This window comes from Gymnodraco acuticeps, unplaced genomic scaffold, assembly GCF_902827175.1.
Source record: "Gymnodraco acuticeps unplaced genomic scaffold, fGymAcu1.1, whole genome shotgun sequence".
In the NCBI taxonomy this organism is placed as follows: domain Eukaryota; kingdom Metazoa; phylum Chordata; class Actinopteri; order Perciformes; family Bathydraconidae; genus Gymnodraco; species Gymnodraco acuticeps.
The window spans coordinates 524,170-542,535 of NW_022992297.1; the positions used below are offsets into that span (position 1 = coordinate 524,170).

The 18,366-nt window shown below is 43.2% G+C and overlaps 1 protein-coding gene across 1 annotated transcript in view; it reads right to left on the reverse strand.

Moving 5' to 3' along the window:
- LOC117540964 (forkhead box protein K2-like) overlaps positions 1-17,910 on the reverse strand; it is a 20,003-nt gene extending 2,093 nt beyond the window's left edge. The window contains 12 exon segments of the mRNA XM_034207956.1: positions 376-567; positions 653-910; positions 1,859-1,945; positions 1,948-2,041; positions 2,043-2,058; positions 2,144-2,337; positions 10,872-11,019; positions 11,290-11,430; positions 11,529-11,723; positions 12,436-12,736; positions 16,857-16,961; positions 17,780-17,910. Coding sequence (XP_034063847.1) covers positions 376-567; positions 653-910; positions 1,859-1,945; positions 1,948-2,041; positions 2,043-2,058; positions 2,144-2,337; positions 10,872-11,019; positions 11,290-11,430; positions 11,529-11,723; positions 12,436-12,736; positions 16,857-16,961; positions 17,780-17,843 — 1,795 coding nt within the window. The 5' untranslated portion in view covers positions 17,844-17,910.
- Between the last annotated feature and the right edge of the window lie 456 nt (positions 17,911-18,366).

Consider the following 18,366-nt stretch of genomic DNA (forward strand, 5'->3'; position numbering starts at 1 on the left):
GGGAGAGGACAGAGAAGACAGAGGGAGAGGACAGAGAAGACAGAAGACAGAGGGGACCAGGGAAGACGCAGAGTTCCATGCTGTTCCACCAAAGGAAACATGGCAGTGAAGCACAGGAAGAGCAGGGGAGGAAGAAGCATGCTGGTTATGTGAACATGGATCCTAAACCACAGTAAGGTATTGAAAACATCTGCTTTACAGATGTTGAATACTTAGATAGATCTGAGAGGATACACACCATGTGTGCTGAATGCACTGTAGTGAGAAGGTCAGAGAGGAGAGGCCCCTCACACACAGATGAGTGTGTAGAGAATAACTAACATAATACAATTACAATATAGGCAAATTCATATCATATTGTGGGAGGGGGGTCACCTGTGCTGACAGCAGTGGTGATGGGGAAGAAGGTTGCGGTCCCGTTCTGTGAGAGAGTCTTGATGGGGAGCTGGTGCTGGCCCAGCGGGGGGGCTTGCTGCAGGATGGTGAGTGTAGTCAGAGGAGTCTGCACGATGCGGCTGACTCCCCCTATGGAGGAGGCTGTGAGGGGGGGCACTGACTCCACTTTAACTGCCAGGGGTAGAAACACACATGTCACGCTCTGCTCACACACACAGCCTAACACACACTCATCACAGACTGAAGCAGCTCTTACGTTGGATCCCCCGGTGCGCTGCTCCTCCATTCTCATGAGGTTTCGGGCTCACTGTAGCAGTGGGCTCTCCGGCAACAGTTGCCATGGTGACGGCTGGGATCTGGTGGACAACGTGCACCGTCTGCATGACGGGGGCGGAGCTAACTGACATTGATACTATGGCTGGCGACGCCATGGCATAGGTCACTGGCTTCATGGTGGTTTGAGGCATCTGGCGCTGCACAGCGATCAGGACCGGCTGGTTGCTGAGGGGGGGGCCTGTCAGGGGGGGGGGTGCAGGTTACTGACAAGCTGTCTCACTACTCAAATGTACTGCCTTTCACTTCTGGCAACATAAACAATTACTCCACACAAAAAAAACGAGTTAAGGTTACTACATTGACATGACTTTCATCCTGGTGGTATTTGGGCACCCCTGTGGGGTCTGCAGTCCTCTCGTTTCATGAGTCTGCTCCACTCTCCTGGTTTCTGCTGGGCCTCCCTTGCCTCAGCAGGGTCCAGCAGCCTGGTGTCTGATCAGTGGACGGCAGTTAGCTCAGTCTGTCGGGCTTGACTTACTTGACCAACTGAGAATCGCCGTTTCAAGTCCCAATCAGACCAAACTAAAATGGAATGTAGACTGGTAGCTGGAGATGGTGCCAGTTCACATCCTGGCGAGGTCCCGGGTGCAAGGCATCGAACCCCCCCAACTGCTCCCTGGCGCCTGACAGAAAGCAGGCCTCTTTGTTCTGGAACCTTTTTATAATGCATGTGCATGTGTGCACATATACCTGTGTTCCAATGCATGTGTGTATTTGTACCGTTGTGTATCCCAAAAAAAAAAATATTAACAGAGTGGAAAACTGAATTTCCACTTTCAATTCAATAAAGGTTCATCTTAATCTTAAGCATATAAGGTCCTGGACAGTTTGAGGGGACCCCCCCACCCTCTTGGCAGAGCTTGAGCCTGAGCTGAAGGAGTGTCAGTTGAACCTGCACACTAGAAATCATTTTGTCTGATGTTCCGGGGAAATGGACCCGATGACAAGCAATAAGAATAGCAAAAAACCAAGCTGGGGGGTCCCACTAACTTATGTAGGATTATACAGAGTCATCAGTATTTCAAAAAAGACTGTTTTGTCACCAGTTAAATATACTCCATGTAGTACATTTAACAAAGAATGGTCAACTTTGGTTACAGATCATCTTGAGAGGATAAATCTTTACCGTTGGAGTTCTGTGTGAAGCGGGCCTCTTGGATCACAGCGAGTTTGGGCTGGACTGTAGTGATTTGGGTGGGGGCTTGTGGGGGGTTGGCTCTGGCTCCATGGGGACAGGGGAGCCCTCTCTGGACAGGCTCTCTGGAGTCTGAACCCCGCTGGATACAGACAGGGCCCCCGTGTGGCTGGGGGGATGCCGGAGCACTCCTGGGACAGAGGACAGAAAGGATGAGTTCTGACACACACAATATTAATATGCACCATATAATAGCTGACAGCTCCCATGGGTCACCTGGAGGAGAGCGGTCCCATGGGTGTCCTGAAGCAAGGCACCCCCCTCGGCCGGCGCTTCCTGAAGGCTTGTTCCATCAGCTTGCCCTCCGAGGCGGGGTCGATCCTCCAGAAGGAGCCTTTGCCCGGCTCCTCCTGAGAGCGCGCCACTTTGATGAAGTACCGGTTCAGGGACAGGTTGTGCCGGATTGAGTTCTAGAACACACACATTCATGCATTTACATATGCACATAAATACAATGTATACATTTACATACAGCTAAACATTTAAAGGACCACTGCAAAAATATCCCTCAGGTTTTAAAGGTCCCATGTCATGCTTTTCCGGTTATTACCCGTCCCCTTGTTGTGTTATGAAGGTGTTTTATGCATGTACAACGGTCCTGCAGAGTCAAAGACCCTCAAAGTACACCCGAGTAAAACTCTAACACAGAAATACCTCCCCAAAACGCCTCGTTGGAGATTTCTCATTTACTTCCTGGGTATCGCTACGTAGGGATACCCAGTAGCCACGCCCAGAGCTATGACCCTCTGCCAGCCTTTCAGGAAACAAAGCTTCATAAACCTTTCAGCGATTCATGCCGGATATGTACAGCGTAGGGCACTGAAGAACGATGCTGTTCCTACTTTGTTTGGTCCAAACAAAGTAGGAACAGCATCGTTCTTCCAATGGACCAGCGGGAGATTCGGGTACACAACCTGTAAGTATTCATTGTTGTTTGTCTATTTATGTTGTTTAAAAACAAACAAGGTATCTACCACGACTGTTTAAATGGGTAAACGTTGTTCAGGCTGCTAAGTTGGGATCGCAGAGAAATGCTCTCCGCAGACCCGTTCTCACAGCGTTATAAACCTTTTTCTTACTCATATCAAGCCACATTTATTGTTTTTACTTCGGCGGTGAGTGTTTGTGTGCTCAGGATGAGTTTCGCTTGTTCTCGTTGTATCTGTATCGCTATCACGGAAGCCCTGTCTGCTCCTCACAGCAACGTGCACGCATGACCAATCAGAGCACAGTGGGCTCACAGGGAGGGGGGGGGCAGGAGCTCCAACAAGCCGTGTAGGACAGAGAGTGAATACACATACTTTACAGAGATGCTGTATGAGAAACCAATGTGAGTTTGGAAAATTGCACAGCATACATCTATTCTAGTAGACCTCAACAATGGAATTATGATCAGTAGAAATGGCCATGACATGGGACCTTTAAAAAGGGGACATATCATGCTATATTTGAACAATATATTGTAGGGCCATACCTATATAAAGTATATAAATATAGTTTTTTTTTCAAAATACCAAACAGATCCTGCATTTTAGCCATGCCTCATTTCGCTCTACTTGCTCTTTTCCAGCGCTGTTTTTGCAGGGGGCTGATTCTGTGAGCTGCAGCTGACCACGCCCCCCTGCAGGAGAGGGGAGCGTGCTCTGAGATCAGCTGCTGGGCTGCAGCGGGGAGAAGAGGGGGAGAAAAAGAGATCTCCGTCCTCCGTGTTTTATTCTTATAAAGAAAGAAGAGAAGTAGCATAGGCGGATTTTGCGGGGGAGCAGGGCATTGCCCCCCCTGGTGGCTGAAATATGTTACAGCATTACTACGTCGAAAACTGTTCCAATACAAATATTTCGTATATCAATATTTTAATAAGGTAGGACACTGATTAATAATATTATAGCGTGTTCGAGTAACCAAGGGATGTAGTAGTTATCAAATCAGTATAAGATGTGCAAAGTTATGTAATGCACTGTTGTTGGGGGGGAGAGACCGCCCCTTCCATATGACTGTGTGTGTACAGCGGGCATGGAAAAGTCATACTCAGTGCGGGTGAGTTGCTGGCTTTATTGCTACTGTATCCGTAGCACCCCCACGCAATAGTTGGGACCAGGGTTTTCGTTAGCCGGTAATTACCGGTTTTTAGCTGGTAAAATTTAATAAAAAACTGGTCTTGTGGTGTAAATTCAAAACCTGCCGGTCAAAATGTCCGATGCTCCTATCGATTGGCCGCCGATCATTATCGGCCCCGATATTCACTCTTAATAATTTGATCTGTGCCTCTATACAAGGCCCGATCAGAGAGCTGGTATCTGATCGATATGGACATAAACGCGGAGTGAAGTGTAACCGGATGCGGAGAGAGAGATCAGATCACAGCTGCTGCATAATCACCTGAAGCCCCGCCACTGTTTAGTGAGCTGCATAGAAAACTTGACGGGCTGTCAGGAGAGAGAGAGGACCAGGGAGATGAGAGAGAGAGAGGATCCGTTTTCTCCCGTGTTATTATTCAAAGTAATGTAAACTTTTGAATAATGTACTTCATCTACTACAAGTAGTTTATTTGAATGTAATAATTATGTTGTTTGTTGTTTACGGAATCATTTATTGAAAAATGAATCTGAATTTTTTCCGATCCTGCTAACGATTATAAACTGACGCAATATAAAATGAGCCCATTAACTGAGTTTTAAACATCAGCATATCCGGTCATAGTCCGGTAATGACCTGCTAACGGAAACTCTGCTACACAACTCTTATTATTATTATTGAAACATGACCGGTAAGTTTCAAATTTGTCCGGTAAAATAAATTCTGTCCGGACATTTGACCGGCGAGAAAAAAATCATAGCGGAAACCCTGGTTGGGACGTCAGTAAAAAAAAGGTTTGCCCCCCCAAGCTCAAATGTCAAACTCCGCCTATGGCAGAAACCCTCCTTTTTACGCAGCGGTCCAGACATAGACATCAAACGGCGACACATATTCAGTTGCCAGTTACTTTTGCATTAGGGCAGGGATATCTAGATACTTTCCAAGGTTTGACATCATGAAGTGTGCTACTTTTACAGCAAGCAGCGAGGTTTTTTCAATCTGTAATCAAAAAGCTCCTCAAAAACACTATCGAAGGCAGTTTCCTGCCGCGTGCTACGTTAGTTCAAACAGTAACAACGGACTATTTTTCTTAGCGGATGCATGTCAATTTTAAATCAATACATACAACTATTTTAAATCAATAAAATCATTTTCTAAAGCATTTCACTTAATATGTCGTACTTTGTCGAGAATGTGGCCAATGTCATAAGCAGGATAATGTGCACATTGCATAATGTGCCTTCATGCCGATCTAGATCCCTCCGCCTCAACATCACTCCTGATCAGCCTGTCGGTGTTTCTTTTCCCCATAATGACCGCGTCGCTGCACATTATCCCTTACATATGATTATATAGAGTCATTATTCATTTGTTTTAAGCAGGAGGTGCAAACGCTCGGGGAGGGAGGAAAAGAGCCACAGCGGAGAATAAACAGAAGGGTAACCATTGGAAACCATGCACGGGAAGTCTTCTTCGCTGCTTTTGTGGCAGACTACTGCGCCACTTACAGGTCTGGCATATGACCTACAGCATCTCCAGCGCTTTCGATGCGCAATGGCCAGCCGTGGCCCAACCTCTCATTTCCCCTGATAGGTGGAGAATTGGACAATAAGCGGAGCACCACTTTTGTGACTTAGGAAATAATTGAAATCTTGGATCAGTCTGTATCAGATCCATTACAGCCCCTTTTTTCAGAGATTTGGGTATGGAGGAAAAGAGAGAGGGTTGGGTTTTTGACACTTGGTGAGTTCCCTGACACACCGGGGACACATATTCATGTATAAAAGACGTACAAGAGTTGGGCTGGGCGATTTGCCTAAAAATAAAATCGCGATTTTTTTCTAACTAATGGACAATTTTCGATTTAAACCCTCGATTTTTTTCTGTTTTTTTCTAAACAAACCAGACCAAGGCTCTTTTAAGTGAACGACGGGAGCCGGCTCTCGCCCGCGAACGAGCCGTTTTTTTTGCAGAGGGATCTGATCGGCATGAAGGCACATTATGCAAGTGCACATCATCCCGCTTATTACACATGGCCACATTCTCACAAAGTAACGGACATGACTCCCAATATTAATTGAAATGCTTTTATGGATTTAGAAAATGATTTTATTGACTTAAAAATAGTTTTATGTATTGATTTAAATTGACAAGCATCCGCTAAGAAAAGTAGTCCGTTGTTACTGTTTGAACTAACGTAGCAACGGCAGGAACTGCTTCGATGGTGTTTTTGAGGAGCTTTTTGATTACAGATTTGAAAACATCGTTGCTTAAAAGTAGCACACTTCATGTAGGCCATAAGGTGAACCCTGTTATCGTTTCATCCCGCTCCACAGAAGTGGAACTACACAATCTTTAGTTCATACAAAAGAACGAGTCATGCAAATAAATGAATCAATGCTCATTGGTATAAGTACTGCATTTTATTGATCTAAATTACTTAACGTAACAAGTTAACCTTCTTCTTGGACGCAGCTATGTATGAAATCAAGTCATGTGTATTGTAAGAGTGCATTTAACGTGTACAGGGTAACAATAACAACAGACAGACAAACAAAAAGTCCTCAGTCTAATGGAATAATCCACGAGCTCAGCCAATGAACCTAGCGATGCGAACATGGTAGTCCAGGAATGTTGTTGTAGCTGGAGTTGGCTGATAAACGCTGCTAGCCAATGTTGATTCGATGGTCAACTTCTGTTCCCCAGATAGTAAAACCTCTCACAAATACCGCGTATATACGCAAATACCTCGGACTTAGTGATGTATTAAGAAATATGACAAAACATGACATAAACAAGCATACGCACTGTTTAGAATCCATTTGGTCTGGTTTAGCGTAACCATGTAGGCGGCCATTCTTTCACTTCTGTTGACAATATGCAGCTACCCAATTGGTGTAGCACGATCACGTGACAAACCGTGGCACTACTTTTGACCAAGATATTATTACGCTTTGAAGGGACTAGTTCAGCCAATAATTACGTGCCTAGAAGAATTGACAGGAATTTTAGCGACGAACTTTTCTTTGGTGATAAGCATGACTCGTTCTTTTTTATGAACTAAAGATTATGTAGTTCCACTTCTGTGGAGCGGGATTTCTTTTCTAAAGGGACTTTCGAGGTTGCACCTTGCGGCCTAATGATGTCAGACCTTGGGAAGTATCTAGATATCCCTGCCCTAATGCCAAAGTAACTGCCAACTGAATATGTGTCGCCGTTTGAATGTCTATGTCTGGACCGCTGCGTAAAAAGGAGGGTTTCTGCCCCATTACTTCTCTTCTTACTTCTATAAGAATAAAACACGGAGGACGGAGATCTCTTTTCCTCCCCCTCTACAGACCGCCCAGCAGCTGATCTCAGAGCACGCTCGCCTCTCCTGCAGGGGGGCGTGGTCAGCTGCAGCTCACAGAATCAGCCCCTGCAAAAACAAGCGCTGGAAAAAAGCAAATGGAGGCGAAATGAGGCATGGCTAAAATGCAAGATATTTTTGGTATTTTGAAAAAAAATAAAATATTTATATACTTTATATAGGTCGATCCAGTAGCCCCTTTTTTTTAAAATAGTTTTTATAGGTGTTGCTATCTGTTTTGTGTAGCGTGGTTTCTACAAGGCAAGTCAATGCATTCATTGGGTGGTATCAGAGATTTACACGGGTCTGTAAATGCAATGAAAACAATTGGCCACAGCAAATCATTTATATTCAACTTTATTTACTTTATTTACTCTTGAATACTTCAGTACAAAGGATGTATTGAATAATTTAAGTGATATATGTGTACACAGAGCTGCAGATCGGGTAGTCACAGGCAATGGCGTAGCCAGGAATGATTGTGTGGGTGGGCCTGGAGAAATGTAGGTGGGCCAGGGGGAGACATATTAAGCGTGGGGTCTGAGCTGAAACTTCATTAATGATTTTAATGATTTTTTAATGCACTAATAGAACATAAGCATAAATTACAGTGAAAACAAAAACATAGGCACGGCGGCCTCAGAATGTGAGTAAAACTGACATCCACATAGGGATGGGTATCGTTAAGGCTTTAACGGTACTACTACTTTTATCGATAGCGCTTATGCTTATGCTCCAGGTTCAGTACCAACCATATCATAAAGTACGCGGACGATACAACAGTGGTGGGACTCATCAGGGACAACAACGAACAGGCCTACAGGGAGGAGGTGAAACATCTGACAGACTGGTGTAACACCAACAACCTGATCCTGAATGTCGATAAAACAAAAGAGATCATTGTCGACTTCAGGAACAAAAAGCACTGTCACCCACCACTCCACATCAACGGCACAGCAGTGAAGACTACAGACAGCACCAAGTTCCTGGGGGTGCATATCACAAGCAGTCTGACCTGGTCCACTCACACTACATCACTATTTAAGAAGGCACAGCAGCGCCTACACTTCCTGCACAGCTCCCCCCTCCCATCCTCACCACGTTCTACAGAGGAACCATAGAGAGCGTGCTGACCAGCCCATCTCCATCTGGTCGAGAGACTGCAACGCCAAAGACTGGAAGTCTCTGCAGAGAGTGGTTAGGACAGCAGAGAAGATCATCGGAGTTTCTCTCCCTCCCATCAGAGACTCAGAAACGCTGCCTGACAAAAGCCCAGAACATGTTTAAAGACCCCACTCATCCTCACCATGCTCTGTTCTCCCTGCTGCCCTCCAGCAAGAGGTTCCGCAGCATTAAGAGCAGAACAGCCAGATTCTGCAATAGCTTTTCCCCCATGCCATCAGACTGCTGAACAGCAAGTAGACCAGTGACATAAAGATTACAATTACGCTGTGTAAAGAGCACTTGTTATATAGTATGTCTATTTTATTTATATGTATAGTAAGTCTTTATATTTTAAAACGCACACTTTCTTTAATGTTATCAGCAGCACGTCACTATTATTTATTTATATGTACAATTTAGCAAGTTTTTATATTGTCCTGTTCCTGTAAGCCAGTACAACGACATTTCGTTTTAATAGTACACTCTGTGTCTGGGTTGAAATGACAATAAAGTATTTCTATGTCTTATCAATCCGGTTCTTTTGGAGAAAAAAAATAAGGTAAACTACTAAACAAATTGTGAACAAAACTAACATTGCTTTTTATTTCAATTAAATACATAATATTCACATCAAAAGAAACAACAGTGTTTTAACAAATCGTATTAAATATGTGGATGACAGAACTGTGAACAGAATAGCTGAAACTTTAACAAAATAAATAACTCAGTTTTCCTCTAATCATTAACCCATGTTTGTATAATTGAGTTAACTCCGTGTGTTGCTGCGAGCATACATAACACCTGACGTGGAAACGTTACTCGTGGGATGGGGCTACAGAGCTACTAGAAAGACAGTGGAACCGTTGCATTCCTCCGTCTGAATGTGGAGCCCGTTTGCTAAATGGTTTAGACAAATTGCTCGTGTTACCGCCCTTACATGATAACTCTTATTCCACTTGTGGTAACTAGTATTGTCCACATCGAGACGGGTACAAACCACACCTCGAGCGCGTTCTCTCCGCCATCTCCTCCGTGTGTGTGTGTGTTGCTGCATGTAGCAGCTGCGTGTGTGTAAACTGCCCCGCCCCCTCGCTCATTCACTCACGGCAAAAGTTACTTTACTTGCTATAAAAACTCACGGTAAAAAATGCACTCCCTATTCCATTGTCATGAAGGGTGGAATCTAACTATATCCAGAATAAGTTTGATTGGATCCAGGCTAGAAACTGTTTATTTCTGCTGTAAAGTTGGGGGCATTTTAAACATGGGGGTCTATGGGAATTGCCTCCTTTTTTGCATCCATCCCCTGTCGGCCACCTAGATGAACTGCAGTTGTGTGGCACTGTCCTTCTGGGCTTCCCGGCTCTGCGCTATGAAGCGCTGATTGGCTGTGGGTGGGCCAGACGTGCATTGTGGTGGCCCAGGCCCACCCGGGCCCACCCACAGCTACGCCCACTGGTCACAGGCAATGTGGTTGAGTTGTGTGCGCGTTCTGGAAAGTGAGAGAGTAAGCTACTACGGAGTCCCTTAAAGCAAAACAAATTCTGCGGAGTCTAGAAATGTTTTTAAAATCGCGATTTTTTCGGTTCAGCCATTTCGCAAACCGTAGGAAAGTAAAATGCAAATTAATCGTTAAAACCGAAAAAATCGCCCAGCCCTACAGAGGGCATTTTGTATGATAGGTCCCCTTTAAGCTATTTAGAGGTATGTAATGAAGGTAAACATAAAATGTACATTTTTGTTCTATTCTGTAATGACAACATTTCTGCCCAAATTATAAATGAAAATATTGTAATTTTGAGAGAATTATTTGCAGAGAATTTAAACTGCTTAAATTAACAAAAAAGATGCAGCTGAAACAGGTTTCATGTTAATATTAAACATCAGCCTATTGATTTAACAAAGGGAGACTTAGAAATCAAAGCAGCTCCACTGTATCTGATCGTTTTGTGACGGTCCCGAGTTATCTTGATGATTTCTGAGGTTTACAATAGACAGTAACTGATGGTTACCAACAGTTCATGACACAGCTCTATTCAACATGTCAGAGCCATCATCAGACACTTGCTGTCCCTGTCAGAAAGACTCCAGTCCTGCAGTGCACTTCACTGACATATTTATTATCAACAGAAGACAGAATGAAAAATGCTGTCTCAATTTCCTGAAGGCAACAGTGACATCTTTAAGGCATCTAAAACCTGCGCACATTCCATTACATTGATATAAATACAGAGTAAAGCAGTAAATCCTGTGTCTGATAGCGCCTCAGATTTTTGCATTTACAATAACGCAACAGACACAGTCCTTAAAGAAAGGAACATTACAACCTTAGACATGCAGAGTGAAGAGTCTGACCTGCCAGCCTTTATCAGCTGTTCTGTAGTAGGGGTAGTTCTTGGTGATGTGGGTGTATATTCCATTCAGAGTCAGCTGTTTATCTGCCGCCATGGTGATAGCTTGGACTATCAGCTGTGCATACGAATATGGAGGTTTGGGAGTCGTCCGGTGGAAAATAAAGAAAGTTTTTGGCATCATGTGCTGGTAGTGGAGATGTGATTGGTTAATGTAAGGTCAGCCAGGTTCCTGTTAGACCAAAACACAAACACAGACTCAGTCCACTGTCCTCTACTCCAAAGTCTGTGTTGTTGTGAGCATTTTTAATGAGTAACCAGGCATTCTGTCCCGCAGCCCCTTTCGTAAAAAAATAAATATATCCCCTAAAATATATTTGAAAATTAAGCAGACACACTAAGAGTTTCCTCGCCCTCTCACCTTTGGGCTGTCTTCACCGGAGGCCTCCTTGTCATTTTCTGATTGGGAGTTGTCGCCTATCAAGTCCGAGGCCAGAACACGGCTCGGCCTGTAGCTGGAGAAGCCCGCCCCCCGCGGACTTGATGGACAGGAGTTTGCCGCACTGAGAAATCAAATAAAAAAAACATTTAGTATATGATATTGTTGTAAACTTCTACGTGCTCTGAGCATTGGCACAGAAGAGAAACAGAGCTCTCCCACCTGAGGGTGCCCGTTGGGGAAGGCTGGGGCTTATGAGGTGGGGCAATGTTGTCAGGAATGTTGATGGTCAGTGGGGAGATTTGGGGTTGGATAGGTTTAACTGGTGATTCTGGCACGTTCCTGGGCTCCTTCCTTTCATTGGACAGGACTGTGAACGTGATCTTTATAGTTGTGCTGGGAAACCGGAAACAACACCTGGGAACCAAAGAAAAGCACAAACAAAGATCAAGTGTGTGTTTAATGTCCAGGCAATTTCCATTTAAATGACTATGTATATTTGTCCACATTTGAACATCAGAAAGGCAATGTTTATTACAGTGCCAATAGGACAACTTCCTGCCTGGCAACAAGCAGGTCGAGGAGGTCTACCGAGAGCCAGACTCAGTTTAAATATGGACCAGGAATTACCACTATGGTGTATGATGGCGACAACATTGCCATATCATACCAAAATATATATGAAGATAAAATGTGAAATGAGTTACCAGAAGTACAACAGTGTAGGGGGGGCTTTTGGGGTAAACACAGACACACATGAGGCCATGCTAATACCGATGCACTCTGCGAACACACAAACATTATGTTCTATCACTCTGTAATCAAACATCCCCACTACTCTCTGTGTGTGGGTAAATCATGTTCCACCAAGAGTATGGATGCATGCATCAGTTTAACTATCATTATGTTGCTGCCATGTTTGTAAACTCTCGACATAAGGACCATGAATCAGGTTTAGGTTATCTGGCAGATCCGGCATGGAGCTGTGTGTCCACCCAGCAGCACGCACTCTCCACACAGCACGTGCACCACGCTGCAACACAACAACAACAACAACAACAACAACAACAACACACGAGCCGCTGACCCGCATATCTGTGCCATGAAGCAACCCAGCCTGGGATCTTACATTCGGGGGAGCTGGAGAGGAGGCGCCCCTCTCCTTTGGAACACCCCATCAATAAACACCCCGTTTTTCCCGAGGCACCGCAGATAGAACTCCCCCGTGCCGGTGCCGTCTTCTCCCGCGGTGAATATCTCGATGTGCCGCCGGGAGATGAAGCTGGAGTGTCCCATGCTGACGTCCACCGAACCCTGCGAAGAGTTCCGGCCGATGGTCACCGACCTTTTCTTCATCAGATACTCGAATTCTCGGCCCTCCAGTCGGGCTACAGACCCCGCAATCCCGCTAACCACCTCCATCTTCAGAGCTGGGGGGGGGGGAGGGGGGGGGGCGGTTAGTGTACGTTCAGTGGGAATTGAATGGGGTTTTTTTTGGTTTTGTGAAAAGGGGGGGATCCAATTTTACACCGTGGAGAATTTGGCTAAGAACATGCCAGACCCGGGACACAGCGGCTCCGACCCACCGCCGGGAAGAAGAGGAAAAGAGAGCGGCGTCGACCAATCAAACCGGCCAAACGGACGGAAAGTACTGCGAAAGACAACCCGTTAAACCAATGGGAAGTCGACATGATCAGGCAGATGTGTGGTGTTTACCAAAGACAACAATAATAAAGAATAGCCGGAGAACGTAAGCTCGGTTGCACTGCAGGCTGACACGCTGACGGTGGATGGGCAAAAAGTGGAGCAGTGATTTAATTGTTTCAAAACCAATTTGTTGTCCACTCTGCTCTGCTTATCTCCTCCTTGTTTATTCTATCCAAACTTCTATGTATACAATCCACGAGCATTTGTCAATAATAATTCATTCCAAGAGAGAGGTTGATGATTTTAATTAGGCTACTTTACCTCCGTTGTCGAACAAGCTGGGAACACAACAGTGATATATCATTACCTCATTAAGTTGATAAGGCACATTACTATTTACACATATAGCCTCATACGCTTTTATTTGCATTTATGTTGAATGTGAGTAAAACATTTTTTCCTTGTAGCTACTTTTCTGCTCTCAAGTTCGAAATATCTGACTCTTTAGCTTCTAAATCCTACACTACGTGCATGGCTTTGTGGAATTGGCCTTTGGTGCTGATCCAGGAGTCTATGTACGTTTTTTACTGAAAAATGTTTCAAAATGTATGCATGTTCATCTCAGTGCTCATCAAAGCTTCCATTGGAGAAAGGTAAAGCATGTTTTAAATAGTGTTACAGTGCTATACTCTGCTGTTATGATAGGCATAATAGTTCTTACTGACAGGCCCCTCTGGTGTCTTAAAATCCACTGCAGGTTATATAGATATATTCCAAAAACGTTCTTAGAGGCAAAGTCATGTGAAGGGAACGAATTGAAGGAAATAATCCTTTATATACAGTAAGATACAATTACAAGTAAAAGTAAGCCAAAATATGTGCCAGTTACCCAGTTGAAGCTTTTTTTGGTTTTACTAGTTGATTAGTTTTTCACATTATCTTTCAACTATTTAATTAAATGTTCACTAATTAACAAGTTACCTAGTTTAGAAGTGAGGCTAAAATTGTCTAGTTAAACAAATACAATTCATTAAATTATCCAGGTCAAACTATTTAAAATGTCTTTGGTCATATGTAGTTAACCAGTAATGTCGATGAAGTTTTAACTAGTTACCTATTGATCATATTTGCCTTAACTACTTGATGGTGTATTACACACTGTACATCGGATGGTGTATTACACACTGTACATATGATGGTGTATTACACACTGTACATCTGATAGTGTATTACATACTGTACATCTGATGGTGTATTACACACTGTACATCTGATGGTGTATTACACACTGTACATCTGATGGTGTATTACACACTGTACATATGATGGTGTATTACATACTGTACATCTGATGGTGTATTACACACTGTACATATGATGGTGTATTACATACTGTACATCTGATGGTGTATTACACACTGTACATATGATGGTGTATTACATACTGTACATCTGATGGTGTATTACACACTGTACATCTGATGGTGTATTACACACTGTACATCTGATGGTGTATTACATACTGTACATCTGATGGTGTATTACATATACTGTACATCTGATGGTGTATTACACACTGTACATCTGATGGTGTATTACACACTGTACATCTGATGGTGTATTACACACTGTACATCTGATGGTGTATTACACACTGTACATCTGATGGTGTATTACATACTGTACATCTGATGGTGTATTACATATACTGTACATCTGATGGTGTATTACACACTGTACATCTGATGGTGTATTACATACTGTACATCTGATAGTGTATTACATACTGTACATATGATGGTGTATTACACACTGTACATCTGATGGTGTATTACATACTGTACATCTGATGGTGTATTACACACTGTACATATGATGGTGTATTACATACTGTACATCTGATGGTGTATTACATACTGTACATATGATGGTGTATTACATACTGTACATCTGATGGTGTATTACACACTGTACATCTGATGGTGTATTACATACTGTACATATGATGGTGTATTACACACTGTACATATGATGGTGTATTACACACTGTACATCTGATGGTGTATTACACACTGTACATCTGATGGTGTATTACACACTGTACATATGATGGTGTATTACACACTACATATGATGGTGTATTACATACTGTACATCTGATGGTGTATTCTATAACACATACACAGCAAAAACCAGTGTACATTGTACTCTATAAGAGTACATTTAACACCAGTCTCGGGGTGTATAGGTCCAAGAGTTTGGTGTTCTCTGAACACTGTCAAAAGAGTAACATATAAACTCCAAATAAAGAGTTAGATTCGAACACTTTGGGAGTCAAAATATACACTATAACTATATTACACTGTTTGAGTGCTTTCTAACACGTGCAGTGTAAACCTAGAACCCTCAGAGTTAACATGTACTCTTAGTCAGTCTGTTAGTGTCACTGTGCAGAGCTGATTATTCAACACTTTGAGAGAGAACATGTGCTCCATGGTCATTTTTCACACTGTTTCAGTGCTGTTTAGCTGATGTGCACCAAGCAAACCATTTTGGGGTGAATCATTAACACTTCAGGAAATAAAGTACACATCAGATTCTTGAAAACATGCGTTTATTTAAAAAAATGTGATTTTGATGCGTTTTAAATTAGGGCTGTCAGTCGATTAAAAATATTTAATCACATTTTTGATCTGTTCTAAATGTTCCTTAGAGGAATATTTTTCAAGTTTTTAATACTCTTATCAACATATGAGTGGACAAATATGCTTTATGCAAATGTTTATTATCATTTGAACAATGACAAATATTCTCATGAATATTAAACACAACAACCTCTGAACATTACAAATATTCACCTCAATTCAACCTGGAACCTCTCTCATACAATACAATGTCTGTCTGTGTGTGTGTGTGTGTGTGTGTGTGTGTGTGTGTGTGTGTGTGTGTGTGTGTGTGTGTGTGTGTGTGTGTGTGTGATCGTTGGAGCTATGTGCAACTCAAGGCATATGCTCGAACGGGAGCTGCCTGGACGCTGCAATCATGTTGCGCACTATCCGTGCTGAGTGTGCTGACTTTTCGTACAATGTCCCACTGTCTGGCTTCCTGCATAAAGTCAAGTGCTCGGCGCAGTTGTGGCGAAATGTCGCTCCTCTGTTTTCATTTAAACAGCTCCGTATATCCGTTAGCGCAGCTAGCTAGCACCAGATGCTAACAACAACAATACACGTAAGGTCTCTCCCGGTCCTCCCAATAGCCAGTCGGTGCCTGCCGGTGAGCGTGGAAGTGTGGTCTGCCACAAGCGGGCAGCAGGAGTGGGGCTGTCAGCATCAGCTTGTAGATGGTATTTTAAACTCGATGCGCTCTGAAACTACGGGGCGGCCGAGGACAACAAATACACATGCGTTAATCGCGTTAAAATAATTAGTGGCGTTCATTTTTGTTTGCGTTAACGCGTTATTAACGCATTAACTTGACAGCCCTATTTTAAATATAACATCTAATCAGTAGCAACATCAAACAACCCAAATACATTGGTCATAGGTGGAAATGTGTGTGCATTTGCTCATTAGACCTCTTTAGGCTGGGGAAACACTTTAGAGGTCATCATTCCAAAATACTGTTACAACAAATGGACAACGTGGAATACCATACACTAGTGCTAATGTGCAAAGTAAACTGACAACAATATTGTTTTGAAAGACTAACAATCACAGAGCAGGATGACCAACATCTAAAAGTGTACATGGCAACCAGTTTACATCAATGTTGTAGATGGTGGTCTGCAAAAATGTGTACATGCCGTTTGAGGCCTGGTCATAGGAGATCCCAAACACATAATGTGCTTTAAAAAGTTCATCAAAACTGACAGGGAAGACTTGGCCTTGCAGGGAAGGAGCTCACCATCCAACGCAATGTAGTACTCATGGAGCTGTTTCTTGTGGTCCCAACTGCTAGGATGTAGGGTTGCCTCCACTGGACCAGAGTACTCCTGAAGGCTGGAGATGACTGTAAGATAACAATAAACACAAATCATATTTTGATGGACGGGTCAGACACTGACAAAGACCTTTGATAGCAAATCAGATCAGCTCGGCAGAAGAAAAACAGAAGTCAAATGCAACATACACATTAATGCAGCAGTAATATAAAACCTAAAAGCATCCCAAAAATAGTAAAACACTGACAGGAACAGTTTCACTGCACAATGAGTGCTTTTACTGATACTTAAAGTACATTTAGCTGATTATACTCGCATACTTTTACTTAAGTCAGGTTTTAAGTGCAGGCCTTTTACTTCTATTGCACATGTACAGTACCAAATGTAGTGCGAAGAGTTAGACTTAACTGTTAACAGCATTATATCAGGCGGGAGGCGAGAGCTTTGAAATCATTCAATCTACATGAGTAACGTAAATTGGCGGTAGCTAAGCTAACAGCTGCTAACATTAACGGTCACATTATTTCAAACGGTGCCTGCAGACTGGAGTTGATTATCGATTAAAAAAACATGTATTCAAGGCCGCTGCGGCACTTCCGTAACGTTACCCCCTGTCGAATGATTGGAAAGAGGAGCGGTTTCCCCCTGAGTCAGTGTGAATGAAGCCTAACAATTAACACGGGAGCGGCAGCTAAAATAGCAAAGAAACACATATTTCGTTGTCAGAATAACGTTAATCTGATTGACTACGGCTAACGTTACCGGTGCAATAACTTCACAAATATTCTACTTGCTAACGTTATCGTGTTTTAGTTGTTTAGTTATACAAATTAAAACAAGAAGACAAATATGAATATTCAGAATTATTCACTCGGTGTCTACTTACCTAGCGTTACAGTCCTGCGGAGAAATGTTGCCGTGTTCGATCCATGGATGTATAGATCTTGCATCAATCTGAAATGATCACGGACGCGCTTTTCCTGGAGAATATTTTCAAAAAACCGAGGGTCACGAGGCTGCGTTAAACCAATGAGAAGGCGCGGCCTATCTGATGACGAATCGAAACCTAAAATCGATGCGGACCGGACAGACTCAATGCAAAAATATACTCTGAGGGAGTCCATCATCCCAGAATAAACACTACACAAGTCAACACTAACACCACACAAAGAATCAACACCAAAGAGAGGTTCTGGTGCACTCTGAGAAGTGTACTTTATGTCCATTCTACTCCAAAGTGTAACAATGTCTACTCTGGTCATCAGTACTCTGGGATTTTAACACTTTGGTATTTGCTGTGTAGGTTTGAGCAAGCTCTCTGATTGGTCAATAGGCGTGTTTGATTCCACGATCAAACAACGATCAAATAAGAACGTGCCTAATCACAAAGTATCCAGTGGCCTACACACGCCACTAGCCTACCGAAACTACTTCCATGAGCCTACATCGTGTGGTTTCCATAGCGACGTTTAG